The sequence below is a fragment of the Heteronotia binoei genome, chromosome 14, assembly GCF_032191835.1.
Source record: "Heteronotia binoei isolate CCM8104 ecotype False Entrance Well chromosome 14, APGP_CSIRO_Hbin_v1, whole genome shotgun sequence".
Classification (NCBI taxonomy): domain Eukaryota; kingdom Metazoa; phylum Chordata; class Lepidosauria; order Squamata; family Gekkonidae; genus Heteronotia; species Heteronotia binoei.
In genome coordinates, this window is record NC_083236.1 from 13425392 (window position 1) to 13452998 (window position 27607).

The window sequence follows — 27607 nt, forward strand, 5'->3', positions numbered from 1 at the left end:
CAAGGCAGTGACAAGTAGGGGGTCTGTGCTCTGATATACCCAAGCCAAAAATAAACTGGAAATTATCTGTTTTGGGTTGGGGATATCTGAAATTACTCCAAATGCTCACAAATTCTGGAAGTAATGAAAATTTATCTCCCAGGATTTGAAGAGTATTTTAGGATTAGGGCTCCATAGGGAAGGGTAGACTTGCTGTCTGTACTGCCCATAGGAAATAATGCTCTGTTATTTCCTGTGGGTGGTAGACCTGGCCACTGAGGCCAGTCCTACCTGATCAGCTGATAGTCAGTGTCTCTGGTCTCTTTAATTTTTCAAGGTCTGTTATTTTCTGTGGGTGTGAATCTAGCCTCCGATTTCAGCTCCAGGCATCTGGTTGGCAAGACTCTTCCTCCTTCCCTTCCTGCTCCTGCTTCCTATGGGGGGCAATTGCTGAAGTAGTCCTGGATTTTTTTATTCCCCCAAAAAAACTCCTGGGGAAAAATCCAGAAACAGTAAGGAGAGTCTCAAGGAAAAGCATGCCCTCCCCAAATCATTGTGCATGGACAAAAACATGGAGGACGGGGCCAACAGGGACTATTAGCATGATGACTGAATGAACCCTAAGTGTTCAAAACCAGTAATTTGCCGAACACTAATTCTGGGAGCTGCAATGGGCTGGCGAAACCTCTATATGCTTCTTGAGAAGTTTCTGGGGTCATCTTATTGAACACTAAGAAACAGGATATGTCTATAAGTGTGTGTGTGTATTCATCCTTTTGTTCAAGGAGGACCTTATAGTGGAGTACATGATTCCAACCATCCCCCCACCCCCCAGTTTTGGCTTCATAACAACCCCATGAGACAGGCTAAGCCAAGAGAGAGTCACCCAATGAGCTTCTTGGCTTTGAATCTGGGTTTCCTGTGTCTCAGTCAAACCCTTTCAATTGCTACAGCAGATGGAACTAGATGGACCAACACAGTTGCTCTTGTGTTTGTTACACACTGGTGGATCCTCCTCTTACTGTGTCAGTTGAAGTCTTTGCAGCCATAATGTTGTTGACCTACCGTGGGGTGGAATTTTGGCTTCAGTCACAGGAAACATTTAAAATTCCAAGTCACTATCCCACAATCCCATGGGCCCTTCTTTTTCCTGAAGCACCTGAATGAAGTTGGCATGTCTTGATCCTAGGAAATTTTGGACATTTCCTCCCAATATTCTGCTTTTTTGTTCTTTGACCTTTGCAGCAGACCCAGTAGGGATGCTGTGATTTGAATATTAGCATTTTCCCTCCAAGCATGATGGAAGGAAGGTGCTGAATAGTCAGACATGGAGAGAAGGCTGACTGTTCCCTCCCCTCTTCAAGGAAGGACGGTAGCTGTAAAGGTTGGCTCTGGAATCACTCCTGTTGCTTAGTTGCAAACCTTTGGGGAGGAGAGGCAGGGAAGAGGGTCCTGCTTCAGCCACCTCCGTACAGAATGCCGTTCCTGGTTCTAAGAAGCAAAAGTGCTGCGGTGTTTTGTTTGTATACTGATGGAGCTGGGGTTCAGTGGCAGAGCATCTGCTTTGCAAGCAGACGGTCCCAGATTCAATCCCTGGCATCTCTACTTAGAAGGCCCAGGCAGTAGGTGAGGTGAAAGACCTCAGCTTCTGAGACCCTGGAGAGCTGCTGCCAGTCTAAGTAGACAGTACTGACTATTCAGTATAAGGCAGCTTCATGTGTGATTTCTAAAACTTAAAGTTTTTATATTTATTATTGTATATGTATGAGATGTTGTTAGCCGCCCTGAGCCTGCCTAGGCGGGGAGGGCGGGATACAAATAAAATTTTACCTTACCTTACCTTAAATATCTACTAGGAAAGGAAAGGTCCCCTTGTCCAAGCACCAGTCGTTTCTGACTCTGGGTGACATCGCATTATGACTTTTTCATGGCAGACTTTTTTACGGGGTGGTTTGCCATTGCCTTCCCCAGTCATCTACACTTTCCCCCCAGCAAGTTGGGTACTCGTTTTACTAAAGGGGAGGGACGGTGGCTCAGTGGTAGAGCATCTGCTTGGTAAGCAGAAGGTCCCAGGTTCAATCCCCGGCATCTCCAAAAAAGGGTCCAGGCAAATAGGTGTGAAAAACCTCCGCTGGAGACCCTGGAGAGCCGCTGCCAGTCTGAGTAGACAGTACTGACTTTGATGGACCAAGGGTCTGATTCAGTAGAAGGCAGCTTCATATGTTCATATGACCTCGGAAGGATGGAAGGCTGAGTCAACCTGGAGCCGACTACTTGAACCAGCTTCCACTGGGATCAAACTCAGGTCGTGAGCAGAGGGCTCTGACTGCCGTACCGCAGCTTTTTCCAAAACCATACTACATAACCAATAATCCTACTCTCGCCAAGGCTTATCTGTTTATCCATGCTGATGTGTATCTGGCTGCTCTTGGATGTCTGATTTTATGTTGTATAACCTGACCTCTTCAGAGCACATGATCCACTTTTCTAGCAGAGGCGTTTTCCAGTCTCGGCTTCAAAGCTTCTGGTGTCAGGAAAAGGCTTCTTCTGCCAGAAGGAAGCCTCACCCCTCACAAAAGGATCTGTGGGATCCAGCCTACCAGATTCCTGGCTTTGGCAGGTGGAGGCTACAGCTGACGCTGGGCCATGTACTGTGAGGAGGGATGGTGTCAGGGGACTCTCTCAATAAGTCCGGTGAGGGTGTCCATGTTAGTTCATGGCAAAACAAAACAGAAGTCGGAACCCAAAAAGGATAATAAGTCACACTGCAATAAATGTTTTCATAAGGCAGAGCTCACTTCTTCAGATACAATGGGAAGACAGAAATTTATTTTACCTCATAAGCGGAGGGGAGAAAGGGGAGAGCTCACCAGAGAGAAGCCCAGTCTAATGAATCCGGCAATATTCTCTGTGAGGAGACTTGAACCATTTGGGTAGTTTAATGAGTGATGGGAAAGGGTCAGAGGTTCTGGCTTCCCTCATTCCCCCCTTCCCCTTCTGTAATTTGCTGTAAACATGGGGTAAGGAAGCTTCTTTCTTCCCATTGTATCTAAAAGATATGAGCTCTGTCTTACAAAAAGCTCATCCTGGAATAAACCGTGTTAGTCTTTAAGGTGCCACTGGACTTCTGTTAGTTTCATGGGTCTCATCCTTTCTCTGGTCTCTAATAAGGTGCCAACATAAGTGAGGGTGAACCTGCTGTGGAAGGGAGATAGTGGTCTTTTCGTGCTTGACAGACACTCATTTTGGCTCTGCTTCCTACCCAAGCTGATCCTGTCTGTTTTTCCAAGTCCAGAGGATGTGGGGAGGGGGGAGTTTGCCATACCGTACTGGGACTGAATCTGCTCCAGGTCTCAGCAGAGTGGCAGAAGAAACCCTTCACCCCTGCTACAAAGAGCATCCAGCCTCCCTCGTGGAGCTGACAGGGAGATTCCACTCCGTATGGGGCTGGCGAGTGCCCTTCTGAAGCCTGGGGCTGGGCCTGTAAGTCATTGGCCTAGATTAGGATTCGAAAAGGGGAAAGTGCCTTTCAGCTGAGTCCGTCTCTCTGGATGCACTCACTGTCTCTTTGGGCACTCCTGTAGCCATTCCTTCCTCAAGTGAACCTCTCTAGAGAGTGGGGTTGGGGGGCACAGTGGGGCAGGAGCAGTCTCTGTCAGCAAGAAGAGAAAGAGCCATGCGACAAAAGCTGCTCATCGGCATCTGCTGCTGTGAGACCTGCTCAGTGCCACAAAAACAAAAAATCCAACATGGCGATTTTTCTCCTTTTTTCCAGCCCTTTCTAAAGAGTCTGAGCAGGGTATTGCCAGCAGGGGCTGCGAACTGGCATAGGCAGGCGGTGGGGTGAGTGAGCCACAAGGAGGAGGAAGCGTCAGTAGAGACCAGCCTGCCAACTCGCCATTATCTCCATGATCACAGAATCGGTGCAGGTGCCAGGCAGCCTCTGAGGCTTACTCAAATCCGCTCTCTCCCTCCCCGCAACCTGTTTTATGGCCTCCTGAGTGCCAGCGCGGGCTGAAGAAAGGGGGGAGGGGGGGGGAAACAGGCCCTCGTCATTTGTCCACAGGGCAAGTAAAATATCTGAAATGGACATGTTAAAATGGCTTTATCTCTGTAACTCACTCGGGTCTTTGGACACCAGTTCTGCAAGTGGCTAGAGAGATAACTGAATTTCGGGACAGTTTCTGCATAGCTTGACATTTTTTGAACTCCATAAAATGGACTTTTAAATGGATGTATTTGCATAATTAAATCAAACAAATCCGAGCATCTTGGAGTGGGATCCTTGCATTGGCATGGCAACCACCACCAGATCGGAAGGTACGTCACTGGCAGCCACAGCCCATGGTATTTGGGGATCCTGGTGCTCGCACAGTGTATTCTTTCCTGGCTACCCCCGATGTCAGACTCTGTGCAGTTCTGAAATGTGCTCAGTGGGTAGGCCAGAGCTGAATTAACTGCTGCTTGTCGCAAGAACGTTTGGGGCTCCAGTGCACACCTTGTTCAGCATTCTGAAGGATGGACAGGAGTAGAAATGAATGCAAATCTCAATTGTTGTGGCATACCCCCGTCCCCCGATCCAACAATAGTTATTCACAAACTTTGCTGCCTGTTTGGGTCAGGTAGCCGCTACAACAGTGGTGTTGTCTTTGCTTCAGGAATGGAAACGCAACAGATTTTCATGGCATCCCTCCCTGCCTAGAACCAAAGGTTTTATGCATGTGTGTAGGATGCTGCTGCTCTCTCACACATGTAGAGCGTGCACCCTGTTAACGTTGGAGAATGCAGCGTTTGACCATTTGGAGCTTGTGGCGTTGATAGCAGGGCATTGTTTTTGTTTCTGCATTTTGTGCACCGCTCGGTGTGCGACGTGGTCCTTTCCCTTGCGTCGCAGCCGTAGACCAGTGTTTGTCACTTCAATAATAGATGAACCATAATGAATAGGTGTGCCCGTGGAATTAAAAATCCATTTAATTCAGCAGTGGTCTGAGGCAATTCTGCATATATACGCGCCCATGATATCTCCTGTTTCTAATGATACATAGGAAAAAAGAGGTTGGGGGGACAGAAATGGCCCTCTGGGAACTGGCTGCCCTAAGCGGCTGCTTCCCGTTGCTTCAGGATGAGGCCAGCTCATTGTCCTGACCAGGTATGCAAATATTGACAAAGGAAATGGGGAAAGGGAGGCCCCTCCTGCTACCTGCGGGGCTGGGGGTGGGAGAAGCGTGCCGCCCAGGGAGCTTATCAGTCCCCTGGTTTCGTTCCATGCCTTCGTACATGCTTTGTCTCCAGCACTTGCTGCCTCTGCACGGCTGTATGGCTAAGCAGTGACCAACCACAAGACCCCCCAACAAGATTAAACTCTGCCTCTTTGGGCCTCTTACTGTCCTTGAGGGAGTGGGGGAGTAGAACAGTTGGGAGAAGAGGGGCTGTGAAAACTAGCGCAAGAGCTCCTTTGCTTTTGCAGATACCGTTGACTAACTTGTCCCCTTTTTTACTTCCAGAGCTGAGCGTATTATATAGGACACCTACAAGAGACAATTATGGCCTTGGGACCGCACTGAAGACAGACCTGGTTCCTTCCCAAACCTTTTTTTGGGGGGGTTTTAGGATTATTACTCTGTTGCTTGGTTGTTTTCCCACAGCGAACAGGGCTTGTTCTGTTATTGGGTCTCTTGCTTTTGTTAAAAAAAAAGATGTCTGAGCCTGGCTCTCATCAATCCCCCGGTATCAAGCCGGGCTTATTGGAAAAAAACAGCAGCCCAAATGACTCTCAGCCCTCGGCCAATTCGGAAAGGAGGAATAAAAGTGGGATAATCAGCGAACCTTTGAACAAAAGTCTTAAGAAGTCCCGCCCGCTTTCCCACTACTCCACGTTTGGTAGCACCAGCTCATTAAGTGAACATTCCGAGAAAGGTGCGCCCCTAGCCAATGGCAATGAAGCCGCTCTGGATAAAAGCAACTCTACCTCAAAGCACAAAAGCATCTCCGACCTGCTGAGCAAATCAGATCTTTCTGCAGAAGGACAGAGCATCTTGCAGCAGTTTGCCCAGTCGACGGAGCTGCTCAAAAGAGTCGTCCAGGAGCACATTCCCCTGCCTAATGACCACGGGACGGGCATCTCCGACATGGAAGCGGTTTCGGCGGCAGAGACGATGAACAGCCCGTCCGATTTTCCTTACCTGGGGGCTTTTCCAATCAACCCTGGCCTTTTCATTATGACCCCTGCTGGCGTGTTTCTGGCGGAGAGCGCACTCCATATGGCTGGCTTAGCAGAGTACCCAATGCAGAACGAGTTGGCATCTGCCATCAATTCAGGGAAAAAGAAACGGAAACGGTGTGGCATGTGCCCTCCGTGCAGAAGACGGATAAACTGTGAGCAGTGCAGCAGCTGTAGGAACCGTAAAACTGGGCACCAGATTTGCAAATTCCGAAAATGTGAGGAACTTAAAAAGAAGCCTTCTGCTGCACTGGAGGTAATTGGGTTTGGTCAAGCAGCTCTCTGGGTCTCCCACTGCAGCTGTGTATGGAACCAGAATCCCCACTGATGAGAATTGGAAGTGGAGTGGCCGGGGGTCCATAGCTCTTAGCAGTTCTTACCTTTTGATACTGCACATAACGATCCAGTCTTCTCACCTGTTACACAGGCCTGCTATTCTGACTGGTAACCAGAAGTAACATGGTCTGCGAGGAGGGGTGGGGGGCTTCCTTGGAATGGCTAAGGGGGTTCTCTCTCTGTCCTTTGCAGGACCTCTCTTCAGTTGTTTGAACCTTAGACTTGATTCTTACAACCAGTGAGAACCACCGCAGATTGTAGGGGGGCGGTATGCGTGTATCACATGATGGAATGCATCTAGACAAAAATAATATTCCACCCCCACCAAAGAAAATAGCATTCCAGGGCAAAGGGCTGTAGCCTAGCTGTTTCCCCAAAATGCTAGCTTTTTATATAATAACAAATAATATTTAGTACTTAACTAATGTGTCGAGAGGATGCAGAGCACTTGACATACTTCAGCTTGTTGTAATCCGTACAACAGTCCTGTAAAGTAGGCCAGTATTATTAGTGCAGATGTGGGGGGGGAGGCCTGAGCGAGTGGGTTTGCCTGAAGTCAGCCAGTGGGTTTATAGCTGTGGTAAGATCTGAGTCAGAGAACTTCTGGACTCAAAGCTCATTCTCTTTGCCACAGTGATGTACCGAGTTGTTATCTCTAGGAACGTTCTTCCCCGTCAGTAATAGCTCTGTCAGAGCTGGGGAGGGGCGGTGGCTCAGTGGTAGAGCATCTGCTTGGTAAGCAGAAAGTCCCAGGTTCAGTCCCCGGCATCTCCAAAAAAGGGTCCAGGCAAATAGGTGTGAAAAACCTCAGCTTGAGACCCTGGAGAGCCGCTGCCAGTTTGAGTAGACAATACTGACTTTGATGGACCAAGGGTATGATTCAGTAGGCAGCTTCATATGTCCATATATCCTGCCCTGAGTAGGACAACATCCCATCCTGTGAATCCACCTGCAGACTGAAGTGGCACAGTCCATACACAAATTTAGCTTGGGCTTTTTTTGTAGCAGGAACTAATTGGCATATTAAGCCACACACCCCTGATGTAGCCAGTCCTCCTGGAGCTTACAGGGCTCTTAGTACAGGGCCTACAGTAAACTCTTGTAGGATTGGCTACATCAGGGGTGTGTGGCCTAATATGCAAAGGAGTTCCTGCTACAAAAAAAGCCCTGGATTTAGCTAATAATCTGGTCTTTGTAAGAACTAGGCTTTGATGCTCATGCCTTTTGTAACCCTGGGAGAGAAAAAGGCTCTCCTTACTTGACAGTTGAGTTAGGGCTCCCAACCTCCAGGTGGCACCTGGAGATCTCTTACTATTATAGTTGGCAATCAAGATTGGTTCCCTTGGAGAAAAATGGCTGCTTTTGGGGGGGTGGGCTCTCTGGCAATTCTACTCTGCTCAGGTGCCTCCCCTTCCCAAACCCCACCCCCAGGCTCTACCCCCAGAATCTCCAGGGATTTCCCAACCCAGAGCTGGCACAACCTGATCCATTGTCCCTTTCCTACATTTGTTTCTTCTAGCAAGGGAAGCTCATTCATTTTAAAACGAATTAATCTCCTTTCCAAGTTAATTTTCAGCTTGATGTAGGAGGCAACACAGAGTGTTAGAAACAAAACACCATTACTGCTGGCCTCTCCCAAAATTACACGGAATGCAGTGGATCATTCTAGTGACCTCCACAGATTGGTTATGAAGTCTGGCTTAGCATCTGAATATGTGAGGCTGCCTCTCCGACTCACTCTCTACACAAGTTACAGTGAATGCACATCCAGTCCACATCCAGTGCAACACCTGATTCATGTGTTGAGCCAGTTTGGTGTAGTGCTTAAGTGTGTGGAGAACCGGGTTTGATTCCCCACTCCTCCACATGCAGCTGCTGGAGTGACCTTGGGTCAGTCACAACTCTGTCAGAGCAGTTTCCATCAGAACTATCAGCCTCATCTACCTCACAAGCTGCCTGTTGTGGGAAGGGGAAGGGTTCTGTAAGTTGCTCTGAGACTCCTTCAGGTAGTGAAGGGCGGGGTATAAATCCAACCTCTTCCTCCTTTTTGTGTTGCAGTCAACACATTTGACACCAGAACTTGTGATTTAAACTCCACATTTAGGGACCGTTCCCTGGTTTCATTTGTAAAATGAGCACACATCGTCAATTTCTTACCAACAAATGTGTACACATGTGTTGCATTCACTGTGACATGAACAGGGCTACTGTCTGCTGCAAGTGAGGACATGCAAGCTCTTAAAACTAATGATGTTGGCGATTGAACTGGGGATCTTGTGCATGCAACGGAAAACGCTGTTGTCACTGGTGCATCACTCTCCCTTTTGTTCAACCCGCAGATGCAGGCTAATAAGAGGAAGGACGGTGGCTCAGTGGTAGAGCATCTGCTTGGTAAACAGAAGGTCCCAGGTTCAATCCCTGGCATCTCCAAAAAAGGGTCCAGGCAAATAGGTGTGAAAAACCTCAGCTTGAGACCCTGGAGAGCCGCTGTCAGTCTGAGTAGACAATACTGACTTTGATGGACCAAGGGTCTGATTCAGTATAAGGCAGCTTCATATGTTCATATGTTCAATAAGCATGTTAATATATTTCTGGGCTATATATATATATATATATATATATATTTAAGTTTAAACAGTTTTATTGGGATATAGATATAACTTACAATCAGTATAGAACTGGAAAACTTACAGATAATATCACCAAAAATATCATCATAAACTTAATCAAAAAATTTAACAAAGGCATAAAATAAAAATCAAGACAATCTCCTAAAATATTAATATTTAAATTATTACAGGACAATAAAATAAAATAAAATAAAGGAAAGAGCTAAAATAATATAATGTAAATATAATTAGTTATTACGACATTCCTCTATAACAATAAAAAATCTTTATACGTTTTGTTTTTAGTATAGGAATTAATATAAAACGGATCGCTGTCGAGTTTTTCCAAGATAGGAAGCCAAGTTGCCAGATACCTAGAATAGGCCTGATAGGGGTAATTGTGATCTAGAGCTGCCTGAATTTTGTCCGTTATGATGTGTTCCCAGACTTTAAGAAGCCAAGTATCAAGTGACAATTTGTTAGGGTTTTTCCCGGACTGCGCTATCGTTGTTTTTGCAGCCGTCAAAAGTTTGACAATCAAGGATTTCTTAAAGGATGACGAATTCCAGACCATTTCTGGGCATTATAGTATAATTCTTAAGGTACTTATTTTTGTCAAGAAGTAGATTTGTGGAAATGGCAGTACCCTCCCCCCGTTACATTTTTTAGAAAAAGAACATGACCCATGTCAAGATGTTAAATATTGTTTGCAGGGTTTTTCTTGCCAGGAAGCGTCCTTAGGAGGAGGAATCAGGGGCATCTCTTTACAGACTTTGGCCTGTCTTGACTCTGTCTAGCAGCTGAGTTTCTTGGAAGCCTCTGTAGCCTTTTCCCGGAGCAAATGCTTCTTGTCTGTGGGTCTTGACTTTGGAAAGACTGCTGAAATCTGCCTTAGGAAAGCATAGCCGCGTCTCTTCCTGGGAATTTGAATGGGTTGTTACGAAAAACAGTGCTTATGGCAATTATGTTAGGAAGGATTTCAAAAGAAAGGATGGAATTGAAGAATCGGATGCATCTGAAATGCCTGCAGAACAAAGTAAGGACTGAAATGCTGCCAGTAAATTAATCACTAGAAAAGTTAAGGACATTTATATCATCTCCTCTTCAGTGCCTGGTGGATTTTTACTTTGTTTCCTAGACGTTGAGGCAAGCATACCAGACTTTCTGAAGAGTGGTTTTGGTGCTGTCCTTTTAGTTTCTAGGGCCCCGTGGAGGTGCTGGCATGCTCAGATTTATGGGGTGTAATGGGAAGCTGTTCACCTGCTTTCCACTGGGAGCTTTTCACCGGAGAGCCAGTTTGGTGTAGTGATGAAGTGTACGGACTCTTATCTGGGAGAACCGGGTTTGATTCCCCACTCCTCCACTTGCACCTGCTGGAATAGCCTTGGGTCTGCCATAGCTCTGGCAGAGGTTGTCCTTGAAAGGGCAGCTGCTGTGAGAGCCCTCTCCAGCCCCACCCACCTCACAGGGTGTTTGTTGTGGGGGAGGAAGGTAAAGGAGATTGTGAGCCGCTCTGAGACTCTTCGGAGTGGAGGGCGGGATAGAAATCCAATATCTTCATCTACCTCACAGGGTGTCTGTTGTGGGGGAGGAAGGTAAAGGAGATTGTGAGCCGCTCTGAGACTCTTCGGAGTGGAGGGCGGGATAGAAATCCAATATCTTCATCTACCTCACAGGGTGTCTGTTGTGGGGGAGGAAGGTAAAGGAGATTGTGAGCCGCTCTGAGACTCTTCGTAGTGGAGGGCGGGATATAAATCCATTATCTTCATCTACCTCACAGGGTGTCTGTTGTGGGGGAGGAAGGGAAAGGAGATTGTGAGCCGCTCTGAGACTCTTCGGAGTGGAGGGCGGGATATAAATCCATTATCTTCATCTACCTCACAGGGTGTCTGTTGTGGGGGAGGAAGGGAAAGGAGATTGTGAGCCGCTCTGAGACTCTTCGGAGTGGAGGGCGGGATATAAATCCAATATCTTCTTCTTCTTCTTCTTGTTCTTCTTCTTCTCCTTCTCCTTCTCCTTCTCCTTCTCCTTCTTCTTCTTCTTCTTCTTCTTCTTCTTCTTCTTCTTCTTCTTCTTCTTCTTCTTCTTCTTCTCCTTCTTCTTCTTCTTCTCCTTCTTCTTCTCCTTCTTCTTCTCCTTCTCCTCCTCCTCCTCCTTCTTCTTCTTCTCAGTTGAAAGTTGTGTTCCAGATCCTAAAAATCCAGTTCTTGTCTCCATATGTTTATGTACAACTTTAGGGACAACATCATGCTTGCGATGTTCCCTAAATAATAGTACAGAAGACCATGAAGGCAGCAGAAGCAGGAGTCTTCTGGCAGAACTAGATGCTGCTGTGCTCCAGTTGCCACTGCCAGGGAAGGATACACTTAATTCTCTCCTTGCTTCCTGCTTTTCATCTCATGTCCACTGTTTTTAGCCTGGATGGGTTCTGGATTCCTGTCTGCCAGGGTAAATGTGTACCTGGAAGCCAGGGCAGGTGCATTGAACTGTGGAAGTTTAAGCACCTCCTCCCCATCCCTTCTCCACTCCATATTGCCCCTCCCACTGCCTTTTCGCAGAAGCTGCAGCATCCATGACTTTGGTAGCTGTGTTTATATTTAAGGGGCTCACATATCAACAGAGCAGCTGTGAGCTAGGATTTGCTGCATAGTTGTGGATTAATTCTCCCTGCCAACTAGATGTTCTAGGGTTGCCATCTCCCAGGCCAAGCCTGGTATTCTCCCATAATTGATCTCCAAGCTATAGAGGTGGTTAACTCTATGGCATAATACCCTGTTGATTTCCTGTGCCAGCATTGGCAACTCTTAAGTTTCATCTCCGGGTTGTGAAGAAGTCCAGTCAGAGTCTGCAGGAAGGCCCCGGTTTCATGGTGATTGTAGGGTTGGGTACCATCTCTCTCCCCAACACTGTTACGTGGTAATTTAATCTCGGATCCAGAATGTGCACCTGGTAGTCTGCATAGATGTGTCCCAACTCCTTTACAGGGCGAGTGGGCATACCATGGAGCACACCGTGGCCAGCTTTCTTCCTCATCATAAGTGTGGTGCTGGAAGCGCCACCCTTTCCCCGGCAGCCGCATAGGGGTTCCGGCTCATTTCTAGTCTTCATCCTGATATCTCCACTGTGTTGAGGGTGACTGGTCTGTGATCTGGACAGCTAAGTAATTTCAAGGAGCTGCAACTTCTGATGAAGTCCCATCTCAGTCCCACTTAATCTATGTTGTGTCAACATTGTGTTACCGGGCCTTGCTTCCTTTCCTCCTTCAGATATTTTCTGTGAAGTTGTTGAAGGCTATAAACATCACAGTCCCAGTGGAGACAGTGATAGTTACTCCAAGGATAAGATAACTTGCTGTCTTATTAGCCACATTCAAAGTTTTTCAATTAGCATCAGATTGGAATTAATACTTTTTAGGAGGGGGGGATCGATCTGGGGTGGTGGTGATGGGGGGGGGGATTGGTATCTTTCCAAAACTGCTGTATTGCTAAATTATATTCTTGTTCTAATTTGCTGAGTCAGTGATCTGGAAAAGGGGAGAGAGAAAGGTCCATCTCTCCTAAAGAAGCCCCAAAGCAGGGAAATTGATTCTGCAAAGTGTGCTAGACTAAATTATTTCTCTTTTTTTTTTATCCCTGCATTATTGAAGTGTGGGGAAAGTTGAATAATGCTGCAAAGCAATGGGAATATCTGGCCTTTGGTTGGTTTTGTACTCCATAATTGGCTGGGAAATTCAAATGGTTTAAACTCCGCCAACTGAATTGTTCAAAGGATTGTTCCCAGTTGGAACAGACATTCCAAAAGCAGGAGACAAGCTGCTCTCAAGTAAGGCCAAGGCATATTTTGAGGTAAGAAGAAATGGGTTGCTGTGTAATAATAATAATAATAATAATAAGTTTTATTTATACCCCGCCCTCCCCGCCGGGGCAGGCTCAGGGCGGCTTACAATCTGTCATGATATAGTATCATGATATGACAATACAGGTAAAATCAATTCACAATATAAATACAAATACGGATACAAATATAAATTAATGTTAAAAAGCTAAAAACTATATGGTGGTGCTACAGTCTCTATTTATACAGGCAGCGTAATATTCAGTCTGGTCACATCTTGAAGGCTTCTTGGAAGAGGACGGTTTTGCAGGCCCTGCGGAACTGGTTGAGGTCCCGCAGAGCCCGCACCTCCTCCGGTAGCTGATTCCACCATTGGGGCGCTTTTATGGAGAAGGCCAACTCCCTAGTTGTTTTAAGTTTGGCCTCCTTAGGCCCAGGGATTTCCAAAAGATTTTGTGAACTGGAACGCAGTGCCCTCTGGGGAACATATGGAGAGAGGCGGTCCCTGAGGTAGGCAGGTCCTTGGCCATATAGGGCTTTATAGGTGATAACCAGCACCTTGTAACGAACCTGGTACACAATTGGCAATGTAATGTAATGTAATGTAAGAGAAGTAAAAAAAAAAAATGTATGGAGATAGAAGACACAATAGCGTGGTTGGTTCAGCTGTCCTCCAAAGAGCATTCCTTTGGCCTAAGGAATTTTTGTCTAACTTAAGTCGCTCTTCCTCCAGTGTAATTAAATTGAAAGTCTCCTTAGATTGGAGGAAGGCTTCAAAATGGATGCAAAAGCAACGTTGGGTATAAGTATTTAAATAATTACATTAATCGCTAAATTCAGTGGAGTGGAAGGGTATGGTAGGCTCCACTTCAGTAAGTTCTTCGAATCCTGTGCCTCCGTGTCAGCGGGAAGCTTCCTGAACACAGCGGGACACCTCTGAGTCAGTGTGCAGACGACCGTGTTCCCTGAGTTCATGGAAAGCACTCTTCCCCTGGAATTGCCACCATAGGGAGGGGGGGGGGGAACAATAGTTGCAATTTGGTTTATTGCAAGTAAAGGAGGTAAAAAAAACCAAAAACCTTTCTTGCTGTAAAATAAGCTCAGTTGGGTAATAGAGCAAAAGGCTGAGGGGGGATTTAGAGACAGCTGCTGAAGTATATGGATGTTCTGGCAGCCAGGCTTTTAAGATGAAGGGTTTCTAGGAAGACAGTTTTTAGACTGTTCCCACCACATTATCCATTGTTGCTCATCTTCTGAGCTCCTTCAGGGCCAGTAGTCACTCCTTCACTCCAAGAGGGGAGGGGGGTTCTTGGAGCTTTAAGTCCGCTCAGTGGGGTTGTGGAGGCTGAGAGAGAGAGAGAAAGAGCAGCTGAAAGGCTGTGGGAAGGGCAACTTGCACTGGTCTTCCATCACACTTTACTGGCACTATCACATCTTGTGTTAGTTTTTTTTTGCCCTTTGGGGGGAACCCCCCCCCCCCTCACAATTGGCATCCAGTACTGAAATCAGACCTTGCAGCAGCCTCATGGCTTCCAAGAGCAGCCTTTTGTAATCGTTATTGATGCGAAATGCAGAGCGGAGTGAAGTCCTCACAGTGTGTTTCCCTGCCCTTCCTCTGCGTCACTGGGTGCTGTCTGGGGTGTGTGTGTGAGAGAGGAAACGAGCAGGACAACGGCACAACAAAGTTGCCCGTTTTGCATCGCCAGCTGTCACTAAGGTGATTGAGATGGAACTGCAGTTTTCAGCAGCATTTATTTAATGGCAACATTGACCTCCTGCTTTTCTGTCTGAGCAGGGCCACCCCCTTAGCGTCGGCCTTTATATCATGGATCTGTGGTCCCCATCCTGGGACCCACTCCCTCCCCCCCTTCAGTCTTGCAGCGGGTAAGGATGGCAGGACTCGCATTTCTGTATTTCGTAACATCAAATGCAATTCAGGCACGTTTCCGCCCAGAGGCTTGTGGCTCTTGCTGAAGGGGGAAAAATACATTGCGGGTTTTCCCCTTTGCAGGCTGAACCATGGGAAAGAGGCCCTTAGATTTGTGATTGGCTATTCTCCCATTGCAAAAGTAGGGATCCAGCCCCATTTGGGATAGAGTGAGCAATGGCCAAGCAGCTCTAAGGAATGAGAAGGTTGGTCTTGTGGGCCAGTTGTCTTAGTGGTTGGTGCTTCATAACAGGGTCATATAACCACATGTATTCCCCTGCAGCAAAAGAAAATGCACAGCGAGAGCTGTAGAAATGAGAGAAGGCACACAAGTAGCGACATTTCTTCTGTTATTGCCCATTTGCCAGCAGGACGTCAGTGTTAACCATGCATTGAGGGCCTCAGTCACCCCAGCAGCTCAAGTTTCACAACAGCAGCACCTGAGAAAGTACACACAGTTACACACATTGTACATGCCCACGGACTTCTGTTTGTGGCCCCTTCTGCTACCAGAGCCCTTCCGCAGAGTGTGAAACTCAAGCGCTTTCCAGGAGAAGGACTGAAACCTTGCAGCCTACTCGTTGGGCGTCTAGGGCTGCACAAAACTGATTGGGGTGTGTGTGGAATTTTTTGTCCTAGCAAGGGATTGGAGCCACAGGTGGATGCAGCATCTGCCTGGCAGCTAAGAATGTACCACACAGCCCACCTTTTGGTGGGTCTAAGGTCTGCTCTCACTGATTGCAGGCAAGGAAAGGGCTTGTGATGCGGCTGGGGGCATCTGTGGATGACCAAAACGTTTCCATGTCATAGTTTACATGAACAGATGCAAATTTACACAGTCACTACAACAACAGAGAGCCAGTTCGGTGTAGTGGTTAAATGCGCGGACTCTTATCTGGGAGAACCGGGTTTGATTCCCCACTCCTCCACTTGCACCTTCTGGAATGGCCTTGGGTCAGCCATAGCTCTAACAGAGAGCCAGTCTGGTGTAGTGGTTAAGTGCATGGACTCTTATCTGGAAGAACCGGGTTTGATTCCCCACTCCTCCGCTTGCACCTGCTGGCATGGCCTTGGGTCAGCCATAGCTCTGGCAGAGGTTGTCCTTGAAAGGGCAGCTGCTGTAAAAAGCACTCTCAGCCCCACCCACCTCACAGGGTGTCTGTTGTGGGGGAGGAAGGTAAAGGAGATTGTAAGCCGCTCTGAGTCTCTGATTTGGAGAGAAGGGCGGGGTATAAATCTGCAGTTCTTCAATTCTTGGGGGTTTTTTTTACTTTCCAATTTTTTTTAAAAAAAATATAGAATTTCACATTTATATATAAATAGAAAAATAAGCCTGGCATAACTCACGAGTACCAACTTCATCACTTCCCCAAATAAGTAACGCTCTCATTCTAAACCTTCCCTTGTTGTCCATGTACAACTTGAGGGGCAATTGCTTTAAACAAATGAAACCGTTGTTTAATTTTAAGCAACCAGCCTTCTCTAGTAGGAATAATCTTCTCTTTCCATAGCCTTGCATAAATTAGTCTAGGGATCAGGTATAAAGTGATCACCGGCTTTATCTGTGCACACATAGCTAACATAATCGAGAAGGAAAAATGGCTGTGACTGAAATAGGGGGAAAAGCCTCAATCTTACCAGCTCTGCCTGCTAGTGCTTAACATGCATGCACAGGCACATGTCTTGATGCATTCCTTAAAATGCAGCATGACAGTCAAGCTTTGGCCATTGTCCTCCCTGAGGGTACTGATCCATTCACGGCACGTGTAGCCTTGGATTCTGTTGTTTCCCCACCACCCTGTTATGCAGCATGTGGGGATCATCTTTGTGAGCATGGCAGCCAGAAAAAAGTCTTCAAAATAATGTCCTCTTGTCTTCTGCCCTGTACCCAGAAGCCCCTGTGTCTGGAAGACTCCTGGCATGCAATCGCCCTCTCAGCAGCCTGCCTTTGTCTCCTTGGTGTGCATACAGAGAAGCTTTTAAAAGATGCCGTTCGCTTCACATGGGCCACCCTTGGGACAAAGCAAGCTTCATCCTGTCGTGCAGAAGGCACGCAGGCTGCCCAAATATCGCATTATATTCCTAGGCTGCCACAAGGCTCTTGCGTTGTTTCAAAGTGATATATGTGGCCACCGTTTGTTATGAATGACATGAAGGAAAACTGATTTAAATTGGTTTAACAATGCGCACACATGCACACAAACAAACATCCTTGATTTAAAATCCATCATCCTGAATAGGAAGTCCACATAGCACCTCATAGCATAGCCAGTTTGGTGTAGTGGTTAAGTGTGCGGACTCTTATCTGGGAGAACCGGGTTTGATTCCCCACTCCTCCACTTGCACCTGCTGGAATGGCCTTGGGTCAGCCATAGCTCTGGCAGAGGTTGTCCTTGAAAGGGCAGCTGCTGGGAGAGCCCTCTCAGTCCCACCCGCCTCACAGGGTGTTTGTTGTGGGGGAGGAAGATAAAGGAGATTGTGAGCCGCTCTGAGACTCTTCGGAGTGGAGGGCGGGATATAAATCCAATATCATCATCTTCTTCTGTCGAGGCCCAGAATGTTGAATGAAACAAACTCCATTCCTAGGGTTGCCAGCTCTGGGTTGGGAAATGCCTGGAAATTTGGGGGGGAGGGTGGAGCCTGAGGTTTGGGGAGGGAGGGGCCTCAGCAGGGTACAATGCCATGCCGCCTTCCAAAGCAGCCATTTTTCCAGGGGAGCTGATTTCTGTTGCCTGGAGATCAGTTGAAATCCCAGGGAATCTCCAGCCATCACCTGGAGGCTGGCAACTGTTCATTCTGCTTAGTAGCGCCCCCTCACTTCTAGGAGGAAGCAGTGCTCTCACCCTTCAGCCATGGGGGGAGAGAGAAAGGGTGAACTTTACTTCCTTACCTCAATATTCCAGGTCCAGGAACCCCATCAAATGTTTATAATGAGCAGGGCTTTTTTGGTAGCAGGAACTCCTTTGCATATTAGGCCACGCCCTGATGTAGCCAATCCTCCTGGAGCTTACCGGGCTCTTCTTACAAGGCCTATTGTAAGCTCTTGGAGGATTGGCTACATCAAGGGGGTGTGCCCTAATAGGCAAAGGAGTTCCTGCTGCCAAAAAAGGCCCTGATCACGGGTGCCTGGGAAAAGCTCAGCTAGGCTGAGGGCTCCGTGGGAAGGACTATGCGAGTCTTCCCATTTCCCCCCTTCCAAACTCCAAGGGCTCCCTTTGTCTCAGCCGCTGACGGAGTGAGGGAAGAGTGTTGCTGCTTCTAGGGCTTGTGTTGCCAGAGCACCAACCCGGAGTGGGCTCAGCGATGCTGATCTAGGCTAGGGACAGTCTGAAGGGTTTCCTGCATCTCTTTGGTGTGGGGGTGGAGGGATGTGGGAGCTGTCTGCTTCAGAGGTGCAAAAAGAGCCCTGGTTTCCTGACAATCTGATAAAAAGGAAGGAAGACAAAAGCTCAAGAAAGACAAAGGCATCTGGGAACAGGAATCCTCAGAGCAAGCCCCCCCCCCCATGGCAGGTGTGGCTGCTTCCTGCTCTAGTAATCCTCCTCTTCTGTGTTGCCTAGCAACTGACCTGGAGTTGATCCCCTGGCCTGGTCACTTGCTCTGTTCCCCTACCTGCGGAGTGTGTGCGTGTGCAAGCGCGCGCACACAATATCTGTGCAGCAAGAGGCCCGGAGACATCTGCCTGCTGCAGAGCACTGTCTGTGAGACCTCTGTGTTTGTTCAGACGAATATCTTCAGGAATAAAAATGATAAGGGTCACTTAATCTAATAGATTTTTTAAAAAACAGCAAGATGTACCTCCTTCAGGTTAAAATCCACATTCCAAAAGCTCCCCGTGCACTTCAGGGATTCAACCTTGTTCTGGAAAGAGCGGGAGTCCAGGAGGAGCAGCTGAAAGGCTTTACGGCAGCTGTGGCAGGGAAGGAGGCGCTCTCTGAGGCACAGAAGAACATAAGAAGAGAAGCCATGTTGGATCAGGCCAGTGGCCCATACAGTCCAACACCCTGTGTCACACAGTGGCCAAAAAAAATTATTTATACACACACACTGTGGCTAATAGCCACTGATGGACCTCTGCTCCATATTTTTATCTAACCCCCTCTTGAAGCTGGCTATGCTTGTGGCCGCCACCACCTCCTGTGGCAGTGAATTCCGCATGATAATCCCCCTTTGAGTCCCTGCTCGCTGCCTCAGGTACAGCTAGAATGTGATTCCCTCTGTCCTATATAATGGAAAGTGGAGTGATGGACTCACATTCCAGCTGTGGCTGCAGAAGTGAGCAGTGACTCACAAAACTTCCCACCCTGCCACATGTTTTGTTAGTCTTGAAGGTGCTCCGGAACTCTTCCTCTTTTCTGCTGCTACAGAAACACGGCTAACACGGCTCGCCATCGCGTTTTGAAAGGGAGGGAGGATTCATCGTCTCTCTGGAAACTGGATTCTCCTCCCTGCCTATGTAGGGATGGGATTCCATGGTAGTGGATGTAGCTGCAGAACACCTCCTGTTCTTGCCCTATACTGAATTAGTCCAGGGCTGGAAGGAATCCTCAGTAGTGTCTGGCGGTGGGATCTCACAATTCAGAGCAGCATCCCTTTGCTTAGGTAGAGCCCAGATTGTTAAAAGGTTTCAAGGCGAATGCCTTTATTTGAAGCTAGAAACAAGCTGGTAGCTCATGCAACTGCTGATCTACGGGGTATTATTTGGCACCCTGCTGTGAAAAACAAGGCAGCAGCCACATTCTTCACTAACGTTTTGCACCCTCATTTAGAGCTTGTTGCAGGAAGCTTCTAGCACAGGGGTGGCCAAAGTTGAATAACGTAAGAGCTACAGAGAATAAACGTCAGATGTTTGAGAGCCGCAAGACATAAACGTCAGATGTTTGAGAATTGCAAGGGAAGGAAGGAAAACAGATGGGAGGGAGAGGTAGAAAGGAAGCAACTTTAATTTTAAACGCATTATCCAAGCCACCATTTAGCTTGGCTTGGAGAAGTGATTTAAAGAGACAAATGCATTTTCCAAGCTGGCTGACGGAGTGGGTGGGGGCTTTGAGAGCCGCACAATATGTGTGAAAGAGCCACACGTGGTTCCTGAGCCACAGTTTGGCCACCCCTGCTCCAGTGCATGGTTTTAGCATGACAAGATCAGCCCTGCTCATGACGGAAGAGGGTCTTCCTGTGAGGCGGAGATGGTGAAAGGTACTTTGTCTTCTTGGCTGTTTGTTTCTCGCAGAGGCTAAAAGGTCCTTTGCCTGGACTTGGTAAAGCCACAGGGGCATGAGCAGGCATAAAAGTCCCCTGGCCTCCATGGCAGCTGAAATAAGGCAGGGAGAGGGTGATGGCCCATAGAGTTGTGATCCAAGCTCTTTATTGGACAGAAGAGACACAGGTTCAAAAGAGAACACCAGGGGTGGCTTGCTTGATCGTGGTTGCTTCTCTCCAGCACCAATCGGCAAGGAAGACAGAGGTGGTCACATCCCCTTGGCTTTGAGAATCCCTCCCACCAAAAACAGAACTCTCACCCCCCTCACAGCCCCCAAACAAGAGCTCCTATAGGAACCCCAGAAGGAATGCTGTTTAGTCATATATGCACTGCACCAAAATTAAGTTCCATCTCTTTCCTGCTGCTACAAGCAGACTAACATGGTTCCCCAGTTTGGTGTAGCGGTTAAGTGTGCGGACTCTGATCGGAGAGAATCGGGTTTGATTCCCCACTCCTCCACTTGCACCTGCTGGAATGGCCTTGGGTCAGCCATAGTTTTCACAGGAGTTGTCCTTGAAAGGGCAGCTGCTGTAAAAGCACTCTCAGCCCCACCTACCTCACAGGGTGTCTGTTGTGGAGGGGGGGGGGAAGTTGAGGAGATTGTGACCGCTCTGAGATTCAGAGCATAGGGCAGGATATAAATCCAATATCTTCTTCATCATCATCTTTGCACAAATATCCATTCTGAAGAAACACCAGCTATGCTGATGTCATGTCAGGCATTAATACTACGTGTTGCAAATTGTATGCTTCCCTCACCGCCACTTGTGCGTATTTTTAGACATTATTTTGCTCTTTTGAAATAGCCATAGTTAAAAAAGAGTGTAAATCAAGGACATTTTGGAAGGTAGAACAAAAATACCCTTGCAGCTGGCAATGGGGACCCTGAAAATGCAACTTCTATGTGTCATAGATTTTTGCGAAAGATGCCATCGGACTGACACAGTTCTTCGACTGGCAGCAGAGAAAATGTCAACCAACAAAGGTCAACCAATAAATCAGGCAAATGTAGTACTTCTAAATATGAGTATTTTTATTTGTAGAAAGTGGGATTGGGCAGAGCAGTGGAAAGGTGCAGCTGTGCTTTGCACATTTTACAGAGCTGTAAGGTCACATTTACAAAGGCTTGGCAGATGTCTGTTCTTTTAAAGGGTTGTCCCAGCTGCCCTCCACCTCCCCTCCCCTTGATGTTCTTCTCCTTTACATTCATGTAGATGAACCTGCTGATTCTCAGGTGCCTTGCCATTCTGTCTCTCACCATCACTACTGGCCTGCATCCTGGTCCCCATCATGGCCATGCCCTTAATTGTGAATCAGATCTCGTCACTCTGAAGTTTCCTCTCCCCATCCATAACCTTGTCTCTTTCCCCCACCTTTCCCTCAGCTTCCATGACTTGTGGTCTGTCTATGGCTGTGGCTTTCTTACCTCTTCAGTTGCCACCAAGGTTTCAGTCTCCTCCTCTCTTCCTACTTCCCTTTTTTTGATTGCACGGGAAGGAATAGAACCTGCTTTTAAAATAAATAAGTAATTGGGCATATTTAAATATTTAGGTAGGTAGGCGTGTTGGTCTGAAGCAATAGAGTAAAGTTTGAGTCCATTGGCACCTTTAAGACCAACAAAGCATGAGCTTTTGTGTGCATGCATTCTAGAACCCCAAGAATTCCGTGCATGGCGCATCCTTCAGACAAGACATCTTCCCAGGTTCCCCGGCATTTCAGTTTTGATTGAGAATCACATGGAACGACTGAAGTTTTGTAGACAGGAATCTGTTGGCAGTAAAAACAAATCAGCTGCGTTGAGCTTCTTGACCTACCAATATGCAGTAAGGAATTGCAGTATTCTGTGCAAACAACAAATGCTGATTTCTGTGAACCCCCTGATATCAATTGTGGAAATTTAGCACGTCTGCATTGATGGAGGCTAGTTGCATAAGTTATTCTGCTCCCGGAGGAGAGTGCAATGCAGGGCGTGAAAAATCACGTGTCTTGTGAAACCTGCCCTGACTTCACCTACCTCCTTTGAATCAGTCTCCATACCTGGAAAGGCTAGAAATTGGGAGCAGGAGAAATGCTGAATGCGGTGGCTTTTCTGCTGCTGTGGAGCCGAAGGCTAGCTGTCAGCCTTCCCTATGAGAGAACCCTACCTGTTGGCCATGTCAGAAACTACCACCATTTTGATTGGCTTAACATGGATCTCCCTGCACCAGTGTCTGTGACTCTAAATTCTGTGGTTCACAACTAGGGATGAAGTCACTGGGGAAATCTTGGCAGCGGTGTTTTGAGTGGTGTGTGTGTGTGTGTGTGTGTGTGAAGTTGCCAGCATTGTTCGGTTCACAGCACAAAGCTGAGCCCCGCCCCCCTCCCCCCCCCCGGAGAGAGCAGCTGGCTTTCTGCAGCCATTTGTGTTCTGCAGGCCCAGTTTTAATGACTGGCCCGGTGGACAGTCTTGGGAAGGTCATTCCAGTGCTTTCATTTCTGACAAGACAAGCAGGTCATTTGGTGATTGGGTTGCATGCTCTGGAAAATGGTAGGAGATTTGTCTTTGGTTGCAGTGCGATGTGTATATATGCCAGAGATGCAAGATGAGCAAGCAGTTACTTTATCTTGCAAGACTTCTTAATTCTAGTCCCGAGACCTCCCTCTCCTGTTTGGGCTCCTCCTCAGCTCTAGAGAGCCAGTTTGGTGTAGTGGTTAAGTGTGCGGACTCTTATCTGGGAGAACCGGGTTTGATTCCCCACTCCTCCACTTGCACCTGCTGGAATGGCCTTGGGTCAGCCGTAGCTCTAAAAGAGAGCCAGTTTGGTGTAGTGGTTAAGTGTGCGGACTCTTATCTGGGAGAACCGGGTTTGATTCCCCACTCCTCCACTTGCACCTGCTGGCATGGCCTTGGGTAAGCCATAGCTCTGGAAAAGGTTGTCCTTGAAAGGGCAGCTGCTGGGAGAGCCTTCTCAGCCCCACCCACCTCACAGGATGTCTGTTGTGGGGGAGAAAGATAACGGAGATTGTGAGCCGCTCTGAGACTCTTTGGAGTGGAGGGCAGGATATAAATCCAATATCTTCTTCTTCAGCTCTGCCCTTCCGTGTAAAGCTCCCTGTATCTCACTGTGAGATGAAGCCGCCAGATTTTAAGGCACCAGATTCAAACGCAACGAAGCAGACGTTTGCAAAAGTCAAGAATTTTAAATAAAAGCCAGAGCTTCAGACTTTAATTTTGTGTGAATTCTTCGTTTCTGTGCGAAGAAACCTGCACTTTGCCACACGAATCCTGGATTGCCCCCCCCCCCTCCCAGCGTGTGACAGCCAGGCTGACTGAACAGGAAACCAGTTATTTTTTCTTTTAGATCACTGGGCAGAAAAATATCCTGAACTGCTTTGCACCAGGTATTTACAGCCCTCTTCCACTCACCCTGTTACTGCATGCTCCTGGGGGCAATGGTCAGGTTGTAAGAGATCATGTTGTTATAATTGATAACTGAATTATGATTACACTGCTAGTTTTGCCGCTGTGGTACTGTAATAACGAAGCATTGTACACCTTCCTATAAGCACAGTGTATTTAGGCGTGGGCATCACCGGGCAGTGGAGGCTGCTGTCCTCTTATGTGCAGGATTTGGCTGTGTTTTGGCGGAGCCCCGTCAGTCAGAAATGGGAGCCCCCGTTAACAGGCTGTCTCTGAACCAGATCGCCCAACAATGCAGAATGAGCTCTAGCTCTGCCATCATCTCTTATGGCTTCATAGAATCCAAGAGACAAGCAGCCATTATATGTGTTCTCTGGTTTGGGAGGCATTGACAGACAGGTGCTTTTGAGGTGCCTGCCTATCAGCACCTCTCCTCAGGGTGGGGCACCAAGCAGGCCGAATATCCAGAAGCAGCTGTCTGCGGGAGGCCCTTGGATAGCAAGGGGAGGATGGGGCGGGAGGTGTGCACATGACTTAAAAGATGTCCAAGCATGGTGGTGCCCACCTCTTCTCAGCATTAGCTATACATTCTGTGCAAGGCTCCCTAACATTCAGTTGTAAGGGCATGCACCGGAGGGGTTCAGCACTGCTTAAGATGGGGGAGGAGCACAACTCAGATGCCTCGTCAGCTGCTTCAGGTGGTGTCATTGCTGGGTCTTCTTGCACCTAGCAGTCTGCAGAGCATACGCGGCTCACTTCCCGGGCCTACTGCAAATCCCTCTTCGGAACAAAGTTTGAAACCAGCAGCACCTTTAACACCAAGCAGAAGCTTTCGTATGCATGCACAGTTCTTCACCTATGTGACGAAGGGTGCACGGGCATGAAAGTTTAGACCCAGAAGAAAACTTGGTTGGTCTTAAAGGTGCCCCTGGGCTCCAACTCACTGCTACCCACCTGAATCCAACGCCCTCTTCTGTCCTGACATAATCCCGCTGAGGTCAGTGGGGCTACTCTAGAGTAAGGATTTGGGACCGTTCAATTCCTTGTGCTCCAAGTGGTTGTGGAGGAGAGTGGTTGGGAGGGGCAGGTGTTTCTCTCCCAAAGATGTGCTCTGCCCAAACAGGGCCATTGAGCCCAGCTGCTCTGAGGTATGAATATCCAAGAACTGAGGCTTGACAGTGATAAATCAGCCACTGATTTTTTTTTTCATCCTGTAATCTCTTTCTCCTCCTTCCCCATCCCAAGAACATAAGAATGACCATGTTGGATCAGCCCAAGGTCCGTCGAACCCAGAACTCTGTGTCCAGCCAGCCAGATGCCCCTGGGATCTCACAAGCAGCGCATTGAGGTATTCCGCACCTGGTCCTCAGAAGTCTTATGCCCTTGTACATGGAGGCTCCATTTAGCTACAGGGGTCGTCAACCTCCCTTTCATGCATTTGTCTCTTTTAGCGCCATCTTGGAGAGATACTGGCTGTTTCTGCCCACCCACCCACCCACAAACAAACACACACGCACCAGATGTTAACCAGCATGCTAAGAACAATGCAAACAGATTAAAAGTATTTTGCAGCCCTCTTAAGTTAAATGTTGCATTTATCTGTGGTTCGCAGATAAATGAGAGAGCTCAGTGGGGGTTCCCACTTACGTTCCCAGTCTCAGTGATCTCTGATTTTATTTCTTTAGTCGTGTTCTGATTTGCGCAGCACTCTGGCCTAGTTCATTTGCCATGCGTTGAAGCGAGGGGGGGTGGGGGCGGACTGGGACAGGCAGCAGGAGGCCTGGGGATCTTTGTCAAGGAAATCAGTGCTGCTCTGCCAGTCAAACGGCACAGGCTCCTCCGCCACTTCCGTGGTCGACTCCATGGAAGTCAGACATTGCAATCTGGGTGGTGGGGGTGGGGGGGTGGGCTGGCTGCATTGTGCCTGGAACAGGGAGAAGAGGGTACCGGGAGAACAAGGAGCAGAGACTCTCTTCCCTATTGCTTTAACTAGCCTTTCAGGAGTGACCTCAAACACCTTGTTTGGCTCCTCTTCCCTCTAAGGCAGCAGTTCCCAACCTTTTGGGGATGGTAACCCAGAAGTCCAAATTTCCTTGATAAGTTGACCCATCCAGGGCTGGCCTAAGCCTTTTCCATGCTCTAAGCAGACTCTGACCTTGACATCCAGCCAATAGGGTTGCCATCCTCCAGGTAGTAACTGGAGATCTCCTGGGATCACAGCTGGAGAAAATGGCTGCTTTGGAAGGTGGACTGTAGGGCCCACTGAAGTCCCCCCTCTGCAAACCTCACCCTCCTCAGGCTATACGCCCAAAATCTCTAGCTATTTCCCAGGCTGGAGCTGGCAGCCCTAAGTAACTAACCAGATATTTTTGAGAAATCAAACAATGCAGATAAAGCACATCTGTCCCCACAGTGAACCCCAAGCAAGCGACATTCTGACATACGGCCGTTGCCTGTGGAGGTTCCGTTCCAGCCTTTGACCACCCTCTCCTTCTCCATCACTGCCCGTAATTCTCGGTTATTCTAGAGGCAATCAGGATGCATTTTAATCGATCAATGTATATATGCAGTGAAGAAAAGATGCCAGCTAATGTGCGAGATGGAAGACACTGTTTCCGGGATCAGGTCTTGCTTTCCAAGAGACAGAAGAGGAGAGCAGTGGAAAGGGCAGGGATGACCATTAGGCAGGGATGACCATTAGTGGCCCACAACCCACTTTCAGAAGCTTCGTGGCCCAAAACTACGGATTGGGAAGCCCTTGAGCAATGACCCCTTTCCAATACAGCTGCAAAAAAGAAAACAGCCTTAGGTCAGGCTAACCCTAGGAGGTTCAAGGAGCTTGTAGTGATCCAAAAGGCATGTCCATGTTACAGGCCAGCCCCGAGGGCCTCGGAGAACAGGAAGCTCTCTGGGAGAACTCTCTGGGAGAAGCTCTCTGGGAGAACAGGACTGCTCTGCTCTCTGGGAGAACTGAATACCTCAGATGCAGGTGGTTGAGATCTCTCGAGTGAGATCTGTTGGGACGCAGAACCGTTTGTTCTCAACCAGAACCGCTAAAGGGAGCCGTCACTCCCTTACTAGGGACTTTTAAAAGGCACGTGACAGAAAAGTGGCTTTTGGACAGCCACGTCCTTGAGAGAAGTAGGCTTAAGCTTGACTTTACTTCCAAGTAAACATACATAGGATTAGGCTAGAGGGTTACCAGGCCAGGCCATAGGGGATTGTGAAATGTGTTCATGTTCATAACAGGAGTGTTCCTGAGGTAGTTTTCCTATTACTTTTGCAGTGCATCTTTTTAAATGTGACAGAAATCATTTGAACACATAGCTGCTTCAATCGGAGACATTTGTTTTCAAAGCAGAAAGAGTGTTTGTGTTTGATTCACTTCACGTAGAGTGTCCATCTGTCTTTGTCCTTATTGTATATTTGAAATGCTGGCCAGTACTCTACATGTGACAGTTGCTGGATACCACATAGCTGCACATAGAATGAGGATGTCGCACGCCCTGGAACCTGCTGGTCTGTTCCATTGGCAGATGGTGCTTTCACCAGAGGAAAGCACCTCCCCAGTGACATGGTTGCCCACCTCCAGGTGGTGACTGGAGATCTCCTGGGATGACACCTGATCCCCAGGCAACAGAGATCAGTTCACCTGGAGAAAATGGCTGCCGTGGAAGGTGGACTCAGGCATTGTATTCTCTCCTCCTCAAACCCCGCCCCCTTCGGCTCCCACCTTCTCAAACTTTTCATGTGTTTCCCAACCTGGAGTTGGCAACCCTACCTGGTGGTTCTGACTGCAGGATCCAACCAGTTTGCATGTATTTTCAAAACTCATGAGTTAGAAGTTTCTTAAAACAAACTGATGTTTCCAATGGAAACAAGGCATGACTTAAACTTTTGCTTTAGCCCCCCTCCTTTAATATCTTGTTGACTAAATTACATTTTCAATTATGTGTAAATTTAAAATACTCTATATTTGAAAGACTGAGGTTGCTCTTTAGGGTATTATTTTTAGTTTTGAGGCATTCTTCTGTCTTAATTA

The 27607-nt window shown here is 47.7% G+C and overlaps 1 protein-coding gene across 3 annotated transcripts in view; it reads left to right on the top strand.

The window, feature by feature from the left end:
• Window positions 1-27607, top strand: part of CXXC5 (CXXC finger protein 5) — a 129713-nt gene that overhangs the window by 96903 nt on the left and 5203 nt on the right. For 2 of the 3 annotated variants that reach the window (XM_060253713.1, XM_060253714.1), the window contains exon 2: window positions 5484-6455. In XM_060253713.1, the coding sequence (XP_060109696.1) occupies window positions 5676-6455 (780 nt within the window). In that variant the 5' untranslated portion in view covers window positions 5484-5675. Of the gene's footprint in view, window positions 1-5483; window positions 6456-24810; window positions 24914-27607 lie in introns of all 3 variants that reach the window. The other variant, XM_060253711.1, reaches the window with a different exon arrangement.